The sequence below is a fragment of the Podarcis cretensis genome, assembly GCF_951804945.1.
Source record: "Podarcis cretensis genome assembly, chromosome: 2".
Classification (NCBI taxonomy): Eukaryota; Metazoa; Chordata; class Lepidosauria; order Squamata; family Lacertidae; genus Podarcis; species Podarcis cretensis.
This window is the reverse complement of record NC_137171.1, coordinates 58,490,812-58,508,458: the sequence shown is the minus strand read 5'-3', so window position 1 is coordinate 58,508,458 and position 17,647 is coordinate 58,490,812. Positions and strand designations below refer to the sequence as shown.

The 17,647-nt window shown below is 42.5% G+C and overlaps 1 protein-coding gene and 1 long non-coding RNA gene across 14 annotated transcripts in view; one reads left to right on the top strand and one right to left on the bottom strand.

Annotated features, from left to right (window-relative positions):
* Window positions 1-669: 669 nt before the first annotated feature.
* Window positions 670-17,647, bottom strand: part of TCF7 (transcription factor 7) — a 117,861-nt gene continuing 100,883 nt past the window's right edge. For 3 of the 13 annotated variants that reach the window (XM_079968127.1, XM_079968122.1, XM_079968123.1), the window contains 4 exons: window positions 14,527-14,619; window positions 9,808-9,856; window positions 8,106-8,178; window positions 670-5,790 (listed from right to left, as the gene is read on the bottom strand). In XM_079968127.1, coding sequence (XP_079824253.1) covers window positions 5,472-5,790; window positions 8,106-8,178; window positions 9,808-9,856; window positions 14,527-14,619 — 534 coding nt within the window. In that variant the 3' untranslated portion in view covers window positions 670-5,471. Of the gene's footprint in view, window positions 5,814-8,105; window positions 9,857-14,526; window positions 14,620-17,647 lie in introns of all 13 variants that reach the window. The other 10 variants (XM_079968128.1, XM_079968129.1, XM_079968126.1 and 7 more) reach the window with 8 other exon arrangements.
* Window positions 9,850-11,735, top strand: LOC307211512. Its single transcript, XR_013836490.1, has 2 exons — window positions 9,850-10,573; window positions 10,936-11,735. It is a non-coding gene; the product is annotated as an uncharacterized lncRNA (long non-coding RNA).

The following is a 17,647-nucleotide window of genomic DNA, read 5'->3' as shown; positions in this document are numbered from 1 at the left end:
TTATTTTCTAGCTTAACCTGAGAAGGTGAGAACTGTGAAATAGTCACATTAAAATAGTTGCAACTTTGGTCATAAGAGGTGTGCTTAACATTATTATTTTGTGGACTTTGGATTGTGGCTGTTAACACATATTGCTCTTAAAGATCATGCCTTAGCATGTTGTTGTTGTTTAGTCGTGTCTGACTCTTCGTGACCCCATGGACCAGAGCACGCCAGGCACTCCTGTCTTCCACTGCCTCCTGCAGTTTGGTTAGACTCATGCTGGTAGCTTCGAGAACACTGTCCAACCATCTCGTCTTAGCATACTGTGTTTTAAATTAAGTTCCAGGAGTTTAATTCAGCTAACTCATTGCATGGGTAGAACAATTTCCACTTGTGCAAAAGAACGTCTCTGTGCTCCCCCAGAGACAGTTTGAAGGGCATGTGTGGCGGCAGGGAGGAGAGGTTCCACTCATGCAATGACTTAGTTGGATGCAATTCTTAATTACTATTGCTGAAAAAGGTAAACATCACCATTGCTAAGCAATTGTGTGTTTGCCCCCTTAAAGAGGCCCTGCATCGTTGTAGTCTAACTTTCTTTACTCAGTCTGCATCCCATATTTAGAGAGCAGTGATACATTTGGGCAAGATAGAGAAGGTATACCAGGCAAGGAAGCACATAACAGTCCATTTTGTAGAATTATAGTCTCCAGTTGCCTGTTTTTGAATGGGCAATCTGGTAGATTACTTTATTTATAAAGCCATAAACAAATCTTGAACATAAGCCAAAAAATACAAGCTCAAAGTAAAAAAAAAAAATTACAACAGATGATAGCTGAGAGAGCTGCTGCAGAATTTTTTTCCTGCTACATACATACAGTGGTTTTAAATGATTTGTTGAAGTGGTCTTTCCATGACTTGTACATTCAAACAGGCTTCAGGAAATCAAATATGTGATTAAAGAACTGAAATTGTCATATGTGAATTATAGACTCAAGAGTAAAACATGAAGGGTAAAGCTTTCATTAAAAAAACATATAAATTGTATTGACACACAAGACTTCATATAGCATTTCTAAAGATCTACTTTTTGGCATTTAAGTGACTTTTTTGGGAATCTGTTACTTGCTGTATGGGATATGGATAGTTTGTGCCTTTTGGTAATCCATCATTGTAAACAGTTGCTAAAAACAATGCAGTTGTTCCTAGTTTCATAAATGTTAATCTGCATGCTTATCAACACATTCAGCTCCTTTTTTATTTAAGTAGCTATGTACACCTAATGGCCCTGAATCTGTACATATACTGAGATGCAAATCTGCTTGGCCTGTTGTTGCATAGGCAAGGGGACTACACAGAATTTCAGAGTAGATGGGGCAGATTTTTTTCTGGAAGGAGAGAGAAATGGGGCACTAGTTCTTTTGCACAGTCCTTAAATTGACTTGTGAGATAGGACTATCTTCCCTACTGCTATCTTTCATTCAGTTCTCAGGTTGCATGAATGAAAGCAATGCAAGAAATATGAAATCCAATCTACCCTTCCTCCTTCTGATATATTTCTTTATAGACCTTTTCCCAACAGGGCTCAAGGCAGCTTACATTTAAAAATGAGAACCGTTAAAAACATAGAAAATGCCATTGTTGAACCACTCCCCAAACTGGGACACAATAACTTACATTAAATGTATTTATTTGTATTTGTTTTATGAAAAAAAGGACTAGCATATGATGAAGGCTTGAAATATGTATGCTGTTTGCAGCTGAATGAAAAATGGAATTGTCAATGTGTTTCAGCAGTGGTGCACTTCTCAATCCACACCAAATTTAAGTCTAAATCTGAGGTATGTATTGTTGAATATATTTCTAATATCAAATTGCTAGCTGGCCTTCCAATATATCTTCTCTATCACTTCCCTGCCATGTTGTGGGGAAAATTCAGGACAAGTGTAGAGTATTTATTACGTGTACAAAAGAAAGTTTCTTACAAGAAAATTGCACTGACTGCAGTTGCAAACTGGTAAATCCTTTTTGCATTGGTAGAATATCGCCTATCTTAAATTTGTTTCCAAAGCAAAATTTTGGATATATTTCCCCCAAAGTTGGAGAAGCAAACACTGCTTTGAATTGGAGGGACCATTGAAAATAATCCCAACGTGGTCATCTGCTGCAGCCACTGTCTTAATAAAATATATTTAAATTTTCTGATACGTTCTCTTAGAGATATTGGAGGAAAAGCCTGCCCAGCTCTTTCACTGATTAAAAAGCTCACGATAACAGATGCCTCATGAGGTTCAGAGATCTTTTTACTAGATAAGGATGACACTTTTTCTCAGGGATAAGAGGACTCCCCCATATTGCAAACTGTTTGAGATTTTGTGCCTTTGCTGCAAAATCATATTTTCAAGTAACTTTTTTTCTTCAAGTAATACAACTGAGTGTAATGCAGCTGCTACCTAGATTTGGGCCTTAGATTTCACAGTTTCTCCTTTAGTAGTTGGGTAGGAACATACCAGCTTTTAACTAATGATGATTTTAGCCTATGTTGTGTGTGTATTCGCATGCATGTATGTACAAGAGGAAAGGCTTTGCCAGTACAGTAAGGGCAGTGGTGTGCGCATATTTTGTATATTAAAAAATAACAGGAAAAACATTACATTTTTTAAAAATAAGAAATCATGATTGTGTGTGGTATATAAATATTTAACCAGAAAATATACTCTCATATACATACTATATTGATCTCAGAAAAATTGAGAGTGAAATTAATTCAGGGTGCAGTGATGGGAAGAAATCAAGAATATTTCAGTGATATAAATGGAACATGTCCAGATTACCACATAACACACAAGGGCTTTTTAGATGTGTGCCTCTTTGTGCCAGTGTACTTGTGCTTGCAAAGTTCCACTACCATTAAGCAAAATTTTTAAAGATTGTCTAGGAATAGGTTTTGGAATACTGCAAAAAAATACTGTTAAAAAGGGAGGGGGGATACTAGTGCAAACAAGCTTTATATACTGTAGAGCTTATTCCAATATGTAGAAAAATAGTTTAGGCCTTTACGTATTTGCTTTAAATACAAAAATAGATTGGATATTAAAACGCTGCATTCTGATTATACCGCTGCAATAATTGCAATACTGTGCTTTGTGTTCAAAATGATGCAGGTGAAAAGAAGAGACTTCCTGGTTGTGTTAGTGCGCACTTTTTTCAAACAGGAAAGACAGGCTTGCTAAAAAAAAAATGGGAACAACAGTATTTTAGAGAGGTTAATGTGAATATGACTCATGTGACCTAGGTTTTTAAGGCTGTAATCCTAGCACTACTCCCATATGTCACCATTACGCTAGTTGAATTCTCAATGTAGACTTCCGCTAGTGGGACTAGTTAGTTGAATCTGGCCCATATGTTCAGTATCTGGAAGTCGTTTATTTTGGCAAGAAATCTTTTATGTTTGGATTCAGTTTTACCAAATGGTTAAATTGTTTTGGCAACTTTCTGCCCATGATTTCAGTAATTGTGCCAGTTTGGTCAGGCTAGAGAAGTGGTGTTACAGGAGGAAAAGTGAACATGAGTTTAAGGTTTGCTTGCATTATATTTGTCACTCCTGCCTAAGGCTACATACCTTTTCAGCTTCATTTGATGCTTTTGAGTTGAATGGAGCATCTCTTGTGTGGTTCAACTTTGTGTCCACACACTGGAGTAGGTGCTTATGCCCCTTGTATACAAGTGGGTTTATATTAAAACTTGCTGAAGTATAACTGTGAAGGACATAGGACTCATTGCACAGTGAGAGAATAACACCACCTGCAAATTTTAGCTATTCCATAATATGCATTTTCCTATCCTTTCTCCAAGAGGCCACTGTTCCTTTCTGCATTATTTTAATACACATGGCATTCTGTGTGTGTTTGGGTCCTCCAAGAAAAATAACACACAGGTTGTTGCTTGACTTTAGGGCTAATAAGCAGCCATCTTTGCCTTAGCACTGGGAATGCAATGTGGGCAGGGAGCACATAGCCCCCAAATATTATTATTAAAAATAAAGATTGCACAATAGGCTGAGGTGTTTGAGCAACTAATGGAATGGGACTAGGCTTAGGTTTTACGGCTCTCTGACAGAAATTGTATCGCATACTATTTCTAACAAGCAGGGCTTACATTGCTAAATTTGTAATATATTCCATGATCTGCGTAACAGTGTTTAGTACAGAGTGAGAAAATTCAGCAACATCAGGAACCTTGCATACTTTTCTAGTCCTTAATGGCTGTCAGCAAAAGCTTAACAATGTGTGGTGGCTTAGTCTGGGTAAGCTTTTGGAAAATCAAAAATGTGCTTAGTAAAATTTATAGTGATGCTGTATGTGTCTAGCTTTTCAGTGCCTTTTATCACTCCTTGGCCTGTCCCAATGACTAGCAGATACAGAATAAATCATGCAAAATAAGCATTTATGAATTTTACGTAACTAATGCACATTGCAGAGCTCAGTGTTATAGCAGAAAATATTTTAGTTTTTTGTTTGGAATGCAGTAGAATGCCTTTTTTCTTTTTTGCAGCTGCAATCCATTGCTGTAATTTACAAAAGCTACAATATGCCGTTAGGGAGATGTTCAAAAGTACAACATTATTGTTTAGAAAGTGAAAGATGCCTGTGATAAAAGCAAAGCATGGCCATAATAAATGCACACTAAGTTTGTACAGAAACAAAACTAAAAACCCTGCAGAAAGATCCCTGTTTTTCAGGGTGTGTGTATATAGTGAATGGAAATGGGGTAATAAAAGAATTGTAACTTATTGTTTAAAGGTAGTGACAAGAAAATAATACTTGACAGTTAAAGGAAGCATGCACTGGCTCCTTTAAAGTTTTATCATTTGATATATTCATTTTCAAGCAGTAGGTATCTCCTCCAAAATGTATTCAGAATACTTTCACCTGGAATCAACATTTCCCCTCACAAGATGAGGCATCATAATTTATTCCATATATTCTCATGCCAGACAGGTCAGCTACTTTACATTGCCCCTATCAAGCAAGTAGGCTTGTGTAAAACAAAACCACACTGTTTTTTCAGCTGCTTTGGCACACCTGTGTCATATCTACAAGAGGACTATGATTGAAATGCAAATCTTTGAACGGTAAGAAAGAAAAGAATGCCTAACATTTAGCACCTCTTAGCTACTTTTAAAAATCTGGGTGTCCTATTTCAGTTTTAGCTGGTTTGGTAGTCAAAGAAATTCTCAAGTTACTGACCAGAATGGAGTTTTATGTCCTTGTTCCTACTTCTGAAGAGAGACACCGTGTGTCCTTACTTACATTATAAAAAGCACTTTCAGTGCTCCAATGTTTTCCAATTATTGACAGCTTTCTCCTGACTTTGAGACTGCCATTTGATGGCATGGTAGGCTTGTCTCTGGCAGCTTCCACAGGTAGTGAAACCACTCATCAAAGTGCCTGATGAATTTGCCGGCCTTGCTGGTCACTGCTGCATGAGTACTACGTTCCTATTGATAGGACACTGTACCCTGAGGATTCGCTGGGTGCTACAGATGTTTGAGACACTGCTGAGCATTTAGAAGTGAGTCCTGATGTGCTTGTAGCAGTTTTGATACACGTAGATGCAGGGAAAGGACTGGCTTGGTTTTGGTGTGTGAAATCGGCAGGGGCAGCAAGCTTGTCTGAAGTAAAAGCAGTGGATATGCACTGCAGCACATCCAAGGGGGAGGGAGGGGAATCTATAGCACTTCCATCGGAAGAAACTGGGCTGGCACAGCGTCCTTCTCCTTGTAGGTACCGAATGCACTTCTTTTTCCTCCTAAGAACAGTGAAGAGAGTTATCTGTAAATAAAGGGTGAATTTACAGGGTCATATTCTTAAAATGATAGAGTGACAGCAGTCATTACAGTCATTTCTCTGCAGCACACAGCAAAGGCTGGATGAGTGGTGGGAAATACATGTTTATTCTTGTCAGCTCTCTGCTGCACACTCTTGCATCAGAAGCATTTTTCTAAAATACACCGACAATTTGCAGTGTTTACCACTGGGTGGCAGTGTAACTATAGTGCTGCAGCCTGTTTCAGAGTGGACAAAAGTGGAAGCAGATTAGTCTTCTGTGGCATCAGCATACTTGTAAAGGGAGATCAGCAGGTTCTAAGCGTTCTGCTTACGAGTAGCAGCAAAGGAATGGAAAAATTGCAGATGTGAAAAGTTTGGTGTGATCAATTGTATTTGCCATCACTTGCAAAATGCCATGTAAGGATTTTCCATGACTGAAGAAGTTGGAAAGCTACTGCGCACATAAGCTTCTTAGCTTGCTTGCATGAAATAGTGTGCTGGGTCAAATGGTCATTCCAGAATGACCTTCCCAAAGGGATGTGGCCCTCAAAGACAATGACAGAACTGGGGAGAGGGGGAATTAAGTAAAATGTATGGGGGTCAAGGAATATGAATGGGAAGGAATAAATGCTATTGATTATTTTTGTCTATTTACCCCACTCCATCTCTTGACAGAATATTTGCATGTAAACATGCCCCACTTGAATTGCATAGATGATGAAGTCACAAATCACTCTTACCAATTGTTGCAGTACTACATATCTCTAGGGTGGAGCACCAGCGTGATAATGTGAAAAATAGTCTCTCTGTGTGTGCATGTGTATGTACACACCACAGATCAGTTAGCCTAGGTACTAAAACCAGCAACCAAATATTATGAGACCAGCCAACAGCAGGTGTCATATGTGTGCAGAGAGCCCTGCTTTCTGTTCCCTGTTGCATAGAAGCCCTCAAACTAGGCCCATTGGTGCAGGTATATCCCATACTCCAAACCTGTCTTCCCTATCACCAGCTACCCTGTGGTCTGCTATATGAATAAAATATAGCAGAATTGCACAGATGTGGCCATGGCCTGCAATTAATAATAATTTTATTATTTATACCCGCCCATCTGGCTAGGTTTCCCTAGCCACTCTGTGCGGCTTACAACATATATAAGGAATATGTCCCCTTGACCCTAATACTCTGCTGGTGGTGTAAGGAAGGCCCCAGCTCATTTGCTTCTGGACTAATCAGTGCTGCACAAAAGCAAAGGGAGTGTTCATTAATTAATGCAAATAATTTTCTTGCATTTTGAAAGGAAAGCTATTAAGACTGGCATTAGTTATGCTGCTGGGTGGGAATCAGGAGTCTAGTCTTGTGAGTTGACCTTTTAAATTGCTTTGCATAATTTTAGGCTGAAATTCAATACAGAGCCTGCTAGTAAAAGATGACAAGCCACTTAATGGCTAATGAGAATAACTGGATCACCAACTTTTATCAGATAGTGGCTGGAGACTACCAGTTCTTCCTGTAACAAATGCTGTGTTCTGTGGGGAGGTGTGAACAGCAAAGAACTGGCTATACAGTGGCTGCAATGCCCCTTCTATACTCGCCCTCTTCAGACAACCAATTTTCTCTTCACTGAAGTCTCCTGATAAGAGAACAGGACTCCACCCTTTAATGAGAGAAAATGGATGATGGTGATGGCACAAAGGCACATGGGAAGGTTGTTGAGAGCAGGTTTTTGGACCTTGTGATTCATAAATCTAGAAAAACTTATTTTGAAGGGCTGAAAACCACAATATTGGAAAGCATCTCAACAGGTGATCTAATCTAAACCTCCGTCAGTGCAGGAAATTCCCAACTCCAGATTCCTGGCTATGTGGTCATCCAGACCTTGCCAGTGTGATACCCATAAAGGAAGATCTTGCAAGTGTGAAGGTACGAGGAGTCCATGCTACAAGGGAGAAATGAATGCCAACTTTCACCCTTCCTGTTATGTAAAAATAACCTGAGGCATCTGTCTGCACTGGAAGAAACTTGCTTCTGAGTAGACATACATAGGATTGCATGGTTAAGATTCGCCCCCCCGTCATTGTACTTTCCCATCTCAGAAGTAGAAAGCTTTTGGAAGCATCACTCATAAACAGTTGAAATCCATGGAAAACCTAGGCAGGCCATAAGGAGCGCCATTAGTAGTGTTAGGGGCAAGGGCAGCTGCAGAAAAGGGGCATGAAAAATAAAAATTGCACAGCAAAGAACAACCTGCATGGTAAGCAACGAGCTTAGAAAGCAAAGATATCCAATACACACCTGCACGGTCCACACCAGTCCATTTGTTGGTTGAGACCAAAGCGAGCTCTGCATTTCTTAGGAGAAGCAGGATCTGAGGAAGGAGCATGCGTGGTGGAGAATGGGCAAGGCAGAGGCACAAACAGCAGCAAGAGCAGGAGGAAGAGGAAGAAGAAAAGATGCAGCATCAATTTAGCAGCTGGAGACAAAACTAAACAGGCCACATCAACCCAGTTTCTGCTGGAAGCAGCATCTCTTCAGGAAACAAAGCAGGTTTAGGCAAATACCAAAACTAACCTCACACGGGAGGGCCAAGAATGCAGTGACTGGGAGAACAGTGGCATTAGCTACCCCTCCCAGTTTGGTGTCATTTGCAAATTTGACAAACAACCCCTCTATTCCTTCATCCAAGTCATTTATAAAGATGTTGAACATCAACAAGCCCAGGACAAGTGCAGCACCCCACTTGTCATCTTTTCCCAGAATGATGAGGAACCATGAGTGAGAACTCTTTGGGTTCGGTCAGTCAACCAGCTACAAATCCACCTAACAGCTACCTCACCCAACCCACATCTTACCGGCTTCCCCGCAAGAATATCATGGGGGACTTAGTCAAAAGCCTTGCTGAAATCAAGATACGCTGTTTCCACAGCATTCCCCTTATCCACCAAGCTTGTAACTCCATTAAAAAAAAAAGAAAAAAGATTAGTATTGCATGACTTGCTTTTGAGAAATCCATGCTGGGTCTTAGTTATCCCCGCATCCTTTTCTAAGTGCTCACAGACTGTTAAATTATCTGTTCTAGGACATTCCTGGTATGTCAAGTTGACTGGTTAGTAGTTACCTGGGCCTTCTTTTTTCCACTTTTTGAAGGTGGGGGCCAACATTTGCCCACCTCTAGTCCACAGGGACCTCACCTGTTCTATCTGTAGCTAGCTGTTCCCTTACCATCTCTTCTTCTATCCAAAGCACTGCTTGTGCAGTTGGTCTTTCTCCCACTCTGTGTTCCCCCTAACTTTGTTCTAGGAGTTCCCCTCAATCCTATGGAGCAGATTTGGGGAGAGTGTGCATGGGGGTGGGGGCTTGTATTTCACAAGTGGAAATGCTTGCGCTGATGAGATGTTTTAGCCTGATAGCACCCAAAGATATGATGTGTAAGACTCTGGGTTAGGATTCTGACTGCCCTAGAAATCTAGTTTATGGCAAAATAGTCCCTTCTTGGATAACAGGTTAAGAATTTGCTACTGTACTGCATTTTAAAGACCTTTTGCTTTCTGCATCTTTGCAGAGAACTAGGTGATTGGGAAACTACAACGGTAACAACCACAAAAGTTAATGGCAAGAGGAGGGGGCTAAATTTGATGTGTCAAAATGCAACTAGGAATGAGCTGAATAGTATTCCTTTTCTCTGAGGCTAATGTCAGAGGAGAGCAGACAGGAGAGACAATTGCAGATAGCAGCAAAGCTAGAAGAAATAGCAGTTAGGTCTCATATGAAAATGAAACACAGATTAAAGTTTATAAGCACAGATAGCAACCCAGTCTACAGATGAAATGGAGGTAGTATTAGCATAGATATGGATTACCCCAGTCACATTAAGCCACAGATGCAAATCCAAAGGAAGATTATAGCTATTGTTCAGCTGACTCAACTAATCCCCTACCAACATAAACAAAGCGTTGGTTACCAGATAATGTACTGGAGTTTGCACCAGTGGATTTACCTGAGTTGGAGTCTTGCTGTTTTTCTCTTGTTCGTCTTTTCTTTTTCCCCTAGAATCGAAGAGAGAGAGAAAAGGGAGGGGGGGAGAACACAAATCATAAGTGAACAAATACAGGCATATCTTTCCAGAGGGAATAAGGGGGTTGTGGCCAAGGCTCCTACTTTAATCCCTCCAAACTGCCTGCTTCATTTCTGATCACCATGGATTCTTGCTAATCTAGACCCCTTGTATGGTGTGCAGTTGGCAATTGCAGGTAGCACCCTCCCCCTAGTGGTCAAAATATGCTCTACAGGCAGTCAGGGACATGTTGTTTAAAAGGTACATCATTTTTACACAAATGCTTCTTCATACTGAAAGAAAACCACAAATGAGATGGATCCACCTATTGCTTTGAATTCTTAATTCAGAAGTAACCCCTCATTAACTCATACTGCAGCATTCTGCCCAGCTGGCTGAGAGTGGCACCAGCTTGGTAGAGCTTTTGACAGTCTGCCATTTCCAGACCTACATCTTGCAAGCAACAGTTTAGCTGATTTGGGAGAGGAGCCCCTGGGACCTATAGATGTAAAAGAAGGAAAAGCTACGATTACAGTTAAAAGCAAGAAACCTCTCTCTGTGTGTACACATACATACACCCACCCTTCCCAACATGTTACTTGGGAACTCCCCCCCCCCCCCAAGACTGGTTAGCTATTTATTATGGCTACTTTTTTACATCAACAATTCATGTGCTTTATGCTGTGGCTGAAATTAACATATGCTAAAGGCAGATTTGTACGGACGCGGGTGGCGCTATGGGTAAAACCTCAGCGCCTAGGACTTGCCGATCGTCAGGTCGGCGGTTCGAATCGCCGGGTGCTCGGTCCCAGCGTCTGCCAACCTAGCAGTTCGAAAGCACCCCCGGGTGCAAGTAGATATATAGGGACCGCTTACTAGCGGGAAGGTAAACGGCGTTTCCGTGTGCTGCGCTGGCTTGCCAGATGCAGCTTGTCACGCTGGCCATGTGACCCAGAAGTGTCTTCAGACAGCGCTGGCCCCCGGCCTCTTAAGCGAGATGGGCGCACAACCCCAGAGTCGGACACGACTGGCCCGTACGGGCAGGGGTACCTTTACCTTTACCTTATAAAGGCAGATTGCAAATATAAAAAGAGGTCAAAATAGAGAGCATGGGGAGGCTACGGACCCTCCTCATAAATGGCACTGCACCACCATGCTGGTAGTTTATTCATTAAATTTTTATGCCATCCTTTACAGTACACACACACACACACACACAAAATAAAATAAAATCCCAAACTGCACTCTTGTTCATTGTCTCTGATAAAATACTTCTCTCAGATATTATGGTCCCTGACCATAGCTGGAACAAATTGGTATGAATCCAGTCCCCTTTTCATGCCTACCTGCACATAGATTGTCTCTGGCTTACATTTTGAAATACCGGAAAGACTGCCACTCTTCCCCACAGCTAAGATATATTGAGCTCATAGATGAGGATTGTGCCACAGTCTTTCCTGTGTCCCAAAGTGTCAGAAAAAAGTGTGCTGCCACCACGGTGCAGTGACCTGGGTTAAGGAGCAAACCTAACTTTGTTTATGCACACACACCAGCCATCTGAACAAAGACCAGCTGCATTCTGTGCATACATGAAGGAATGTATTTCCAGCAAAAGGTTGCTGTGCATGGGTGGAATAAAGTGGACAGTGATCTCATTTTCAGCAGGCTTGCAGCCTGCACACAGTTACTTTCTCAATGAAAAAGGTCTCTTTTTAAAATGTCTTTTAAGCGGGGGGAGAAATTGGACTGTATTTCAGGAACAGCACATGGAACATCATAGTTAAAAATGAGCTTTGGTCACCAAAGCAACTTTCCTTGAATGAAGAATAATGTCAAAGTAACTATTACAAATAAAAGTGAGATAAACCTAAGGTCTGTTTTTCGTTATTCACATCTTTCTTGCACCAGCACTTGTGATGTCTTCATGCTAGCCTCAGATTTTTCTTGGGTACAGAAACTGCACTCACTAGCAGCTTGAAAAGTGCATAGTATTTGCAAGCTTGGGCAGCCCAGTCCCAGTCCTATTTCATTCAGAAGGAAGTCCCTCAAGAGGACACACTCGCTGTTGTAAACATGTTGAGGACTGCAGCTTTTTTGTTTTCACTTCCAGAGGCGAGATTGCAAACATGGAGCACAACAAAGCCTTTTCCATTTTAAGTTCAAACAGTGTTTAAACATGTTTGTCATTAGCGAGGCACAAAAACCACTTCGCTGATGAAAGCAGGCAAAATCAAACCAGATTGTCTTTCCTTACACTCCTCTCCACATAGTATTGATTTTGCTTGCATTGGGAGGCCTACATTATTACGCAGCTGCCCAACACTACAATTAAAACACAATGCTGGTGGCAGTTACTGTCTTACAAGCTCTGTGCCAGTGTCGGCTGTAAGATGGAAACATGTTTTAAATCCATGTGTATGGTTTTGAGAAACTGTCTTGAGTTGCCACATACAGTTTTTGGACTGCCTCTCCAATGCTGAAAAATCAACTCCAACATTCTAAGACAGCTAGTGGTGGTATCCTTATGGGCATTTCCCATTGGAATGGCTGTGGGGTTTTGCATATCTGAATGCTTCCCTACATCAAATGTTGCGGCACATGGAAAGCTAGCATGACAAGGAACAAGGTTCTAGCCAAGTGTTCTCTCTGATGTACGAGCTTTTTACTTGCATTTGATTTTTTATGTGCTCCTCCACTGGCCTCGAGTTCTAAAGACGGTACGGCACATTGTGCTCTAACCTGAAAGCCCAACAGCTGCTTCTCCTCTGCAAACTGGGATAGAGGGCACCATTTGCAACAGAGGAGCTTTGGGCAGGAGAAGAGCACTTCACCCTTCCCTTCCTTGCCAGCTATCTTCTTCAGCTGCCCCTTAGCTGCAGCTGCTTTCTCCCATTTCTGTTTGCAGCAGAAACACTGGACAGGGCAAAAGCAGCTTGCTGAGTTGCAGAGGAAAACAACTAGTGGAAAGTTAAACACCTTCCTCCTTCCAGAGCTTCTCTGTTGCAAATTGCGCCCCTCGTTCTTTGCGCAGGAGAAGCGGAAGATAAAAAGCCAAGTCAGAGCTTGATGTCCTGCACCAAATAACAGGCTTAAGGAGGCCTTGACTGTTGGCTGCAGTCAAGGAAGACGGCACATCGAGCTATTTCTCCTGTGGGAACATAGGAAGCTGCCTTATACAGTACTGAGTCAGACTGTCTGCACTGACTCAGCAGCTCTGCAGGATTTGAGACAGGTCTCTCCCAGCCCTACCTAGAGTTGCCAGGGATTGAATCTGGGACCGCCTGTATTCAAAGAAGGTGCTCTGCCACTGAGCCACGACCCTTCCCCTAAGAAAAGCTCAGGTCCTCCTGCCACCAGTTACCAAGAAGAACCAAAAGCCAGATTTCTAACTGCTTTACCAGCTGCTTCCACTAGAAAGCATCAACTACCAGTAGGCGAGAGGGGAACCAGTACCAGCCTCTCCCATTAGCCTTTTTGGATTAACACAACAATTGCTCTGTTTACTATTGCTCTCCCTGGGGATAGGGTGGGCTACAAAACATGCATGACTCTGACAGCCTGAATAAGTTACTAGGATGGGGGAAGGCAGAAGACCTATGGATAGACTTCTGGAGAGCCCCTTAAGGCTTCCTCCCTTTCAGTTTGGCTGAGGCAAAAAGCCAAGGTGGCTTATCCATGTACACGACGCGTAGGAATGGAATTCAGTTAAGGAAGGGGGTTAGAATGCATGGGCTGTCACCTTAGCGCACAAGCTGACTAGCAAAAGCCACAGGTAAGACAAAATCCTGGCATGGACAGCAGTATCTTAAGAGAGGCAATATGTATGTGCAAGACACACAAACCTTCACAACCCATGATCATTACCAGATGCAGGGGACAAACAAGGGGACGGGCACTACCTTCATGCCTTGCTTGTGGGTTTCCTGGAAGGCTCTGTCTGCTGGACCAGATGGACCTTTGTTGGTTGGATCCAGAAAGAGCAACCCCATTGTTATTAAAAAAATATATTTGTGCGATGACACATCAAATCAGTAGAGTCTGCATTGTTTCCTTGTGGGATGCAAACAACCCATCCTTTGTCTACTTTGCTACATCCGATTCAAATTTAAATAAAATAATGTCCACAGCATTTGCAGCTCAGAAGGCTGATTGTGTTCAAAATGAAATTGCCACTCCAAAAAAAAATGTATTTCTTGGTGGTCACCTTTGACCATGTGCAAGGCCAATATGTTCCAGGTCATGGATGCATTGTTTTTACTGATTTTAAAGGAAAGCCACACTGTGCAACCTGCAAACCCTCAATTTATTTGTTCAGTTCTGTGCAAGGGTTTTCCCGAAACCATGCTCCCAAGGGCAATGGTTTTGTTTTTGAAGCTGATGAGACATTAACGACCTATTTGCCTAAAAAAAGGAAAGTGCTGTCATGAAGCGTCCACTCGCTTCACTGATCCACAAGCTCGCCACAAGCACACATAGCCCACTGATTGTTCCTCTTCAACTCAACAAATTCCACAGCCAATGAGCAATTCTATGGCCATGGAAAAGCTCAGGGCTCCTGGAATTCTGCAGCCAACGCTGGGTTAGGTGGATGCATGAGTGGCAGATGGTTACAGACTCTCACTGCCGTAATGCAGAAGGACATTCGCTGCAGAATTCGCTTACCCTTGCCGCAGAAACCGGCCCCGAGGTGCTGCTGAATTCCAGGGGCCCTGAGTTAAACTTTGTGTGATCACGGGACGAAGAGCCTGAAGAAGACTGAAGAGCAAGGGGGAAAGCGTTAAAAGAGCAGCTGCGGGGAGCACTGAAACAATGCACCAAATACGTACACAAAGCACATCAGGAAGCAGACAGAAAAACAACCTAGCAGAGAGCCTATACAGAGAACAGCACCCCAACTCAGCTAATTGAAACAAGCCATTTATGCAGCTGAAAAGGAACCTTGGAAACTATAAGCGCCTCGAGTCACAAAATAGCAGATGAATTTTGAAGGCCTTGGAGGGAGGACACAGACATACATTTATTTTCTTTTTTTTAACCGTTGGTATTTACTATTTTGGGTCATATCTGTTGTAAAAAATAGTAACAGTACTGTGGGTTTACAGACAGAATAGTTGTAGCCAGCTAGCAGGTCATCCCTGCTTAGTCTTCACACACCATGAAGCACCTCTTGAAAATCCTGCAGATACTTTTTTGTTGTTTAGTCATTTAGTCGTGTCCGACTCTTCATGACCCCATGGACCAGAGCACGCCAGGCACTTAGGAGGGGCCAAAACACACACCAAACCTCAAGTGGGCCACATCCAACGGTGCAATTCTGGGAAGGGCTTTTGATCCAGCAGAAGCTTTTGCTAATGGAAAAGTAGAATTTTTGCTGATTTTCCCTGCAGCCTCCTCAGTGTCACTCCCTGCCCCCATTCTAGAAGGAGGTGAAGGAGGCATCAACACACTAAGGGCTCATCCACACTCCCACTTGTCCCATGCCTAGAAAGCACAGGGTGGAGTGGTTTCCCCCTTGTCCCACTCCTTTCCTAGGGGAAACCTGCTCTTTATATTTAAATTGGATCGAGTGTGGCCATGCACAGCTGCAGTTCATGTGCAGGATTTCCCTGTGGATTGTGAGTCCATGTTGATTCCCCCACCCTCTGCTGTGCTTGGGACATTTTCCATCAGGTTGTTTTATCTCTAGAAGACTTGGAAAGTCTTCTGCTGACCAACCCTTTTAGTGAACATCACTTTTTAATAACATATAGAAAGAGTACTGGGAAATGATGCCCTTATATTTGTTCTTAATAAAACTCTACATTTTGGGACTTTAATATTTCTTTACTTAAAAACACACACAAAAAAAAACAAAACACAAAGCAGCAGCCTAACAGAAATGTCTTCAAATAAGATGCGTCAATGGAGAGCTATTAGGAAAGGGTATTAGAAAAGTAGCCATAGCAACACAAGAGCAAGAGATCATGCATTAATTAAGGAAGCCTTTTTGCAAAAGACTTAAGACATCTAGGCTGGCGTTTTCAGTGAGCGGAATCCAACGTCGCATGAGCAGATGTCTGCTAATGCCGCTGAACTTTGTCTTCCTCTCTTCCTCCCTGCAGCCCCCTATGAACCCTCAAAATCTGGCTGGAACATCCCCATGGGTTACAGAACCAATTTGAGGGTGTGTAGAGGGCTGCAGGGGGAAGGAAATTAAGGTGAAGTTTCATTGCACATGCAGAAGTCTGTTCAATTTGCACATGGACAGAGTTAGACGCAACCCCGTTATTTCATCCCTATGTCCAGGGGTGTCAACTTGAATAAAATACATGAGAAGAACAGGTAAGTGCCTTTGGCTAATTAATATTCTACAGCCTTTAAAAAGAACCTGTGGGAAGTGGGGGTTAATATTTTGCTGTTTGTTTTACTTAGTTACTTGCTTTTTATCCTGTATTTTATTCTGGGAACTGCCCTGAGATCTTATGATGAAAGGTGGTATATAATAAAATCAATCAATCAATCAATCAATCAATCAATCACATGATGCGGTGCACACACGCTACTTGAATGGCAATGTCCATCAACTTTGGGGCAAATAGTTGGCTCCTTTGCACGTATCTGTTGTTTTCCTCAGCCATTATTAAAGAAACACCACTCAGTCCTTTCATTGGTTCATTCAGCATTTTTTCATCTCCGCCAGGCTAAGCAGTTGGCTCCTTATCTCTCTCGCCCTGACCTAGCCACTGTGATCCACGCGACGGTCACCTCCAGACTGGATTATTGTAACTCGCTCTACGTGGGGCTACCCTTGAGACTGACCCAGAAACTCCAGCGGGTGCAGAATGCTGCGGCGAGACTCCTTATGGGGTCTTCGCTGCGAGATCACATTCATCCGGTACTATACCAGCTGCACTGGCTCCCGGTGGAGTACAGGATCAGGTTTAAGGTGCTGGTTTTAACCTTTAAAGCCCTATACGGCCTAGGACCCTCGTACCTACGGGACCGCCTCTCCTGGTATGTCCCACAGAGGAACTTACGGTCTGCAAATAAAAACATCTTGAAGATCCCAGGCCACAGAGAGGTTAGGCTGGCCTCAACTAGAGCCAGGGCCTTTTCGGCCGCGGCTCCAATCTGGTGGAATGCTCTGTCACAAGAGACTAGGGCCCTGCGGGACTTGACATCTTTCCGCAGGGCCTGCAACACAGGGCTGTTCCACCAGGCCTTTGGTCGGGGCGCAGCCTGACCCCCCTCCTCTGGCAATCTGCACAGAATTTTGCTTATTGGTTGCCATCAATTTGATTTTAATTAATTTTTATAATGAAATGTTTTTAGAATCATTGGATTATTTTGATTGTTGTTAGCCGCCCTGAGCCCAGCTTCAGCTGGGGAGGGCGGGATATAAATAAAATTTATTATTATTATTATTATTATTATTATTATTATTATTATTATGTGTCATCCTTTGCTTTCTCATGAGTTGCCATCACAAGCTTCGTGAACAAAGCTGGCTTGGGAGTCATAGCTGCTGGTGGGGTTGCTGTTTTAGACCTGCAAATGTTTAAATACAACTCCTTGTACTCTGCGTAAAGGTAGAAAAGCTCCTAAGTGTGGGAGTGAATTTCATTTCCTGCCTGACAAGTCATATGACAGCAAGCTGACCTAAATTCTTCCTTCTCCTCCTCCTCCCTTCAGGGATAGAGCTTAACAGTCAGTGTGGGCAGGGTGGCAGAGAGATTCCCAAAGCAGCTGCTTCCTGGCTTCCAGCATAAGCACATTTGGGCCTGGGCCTAGTCTACTCCTAAGC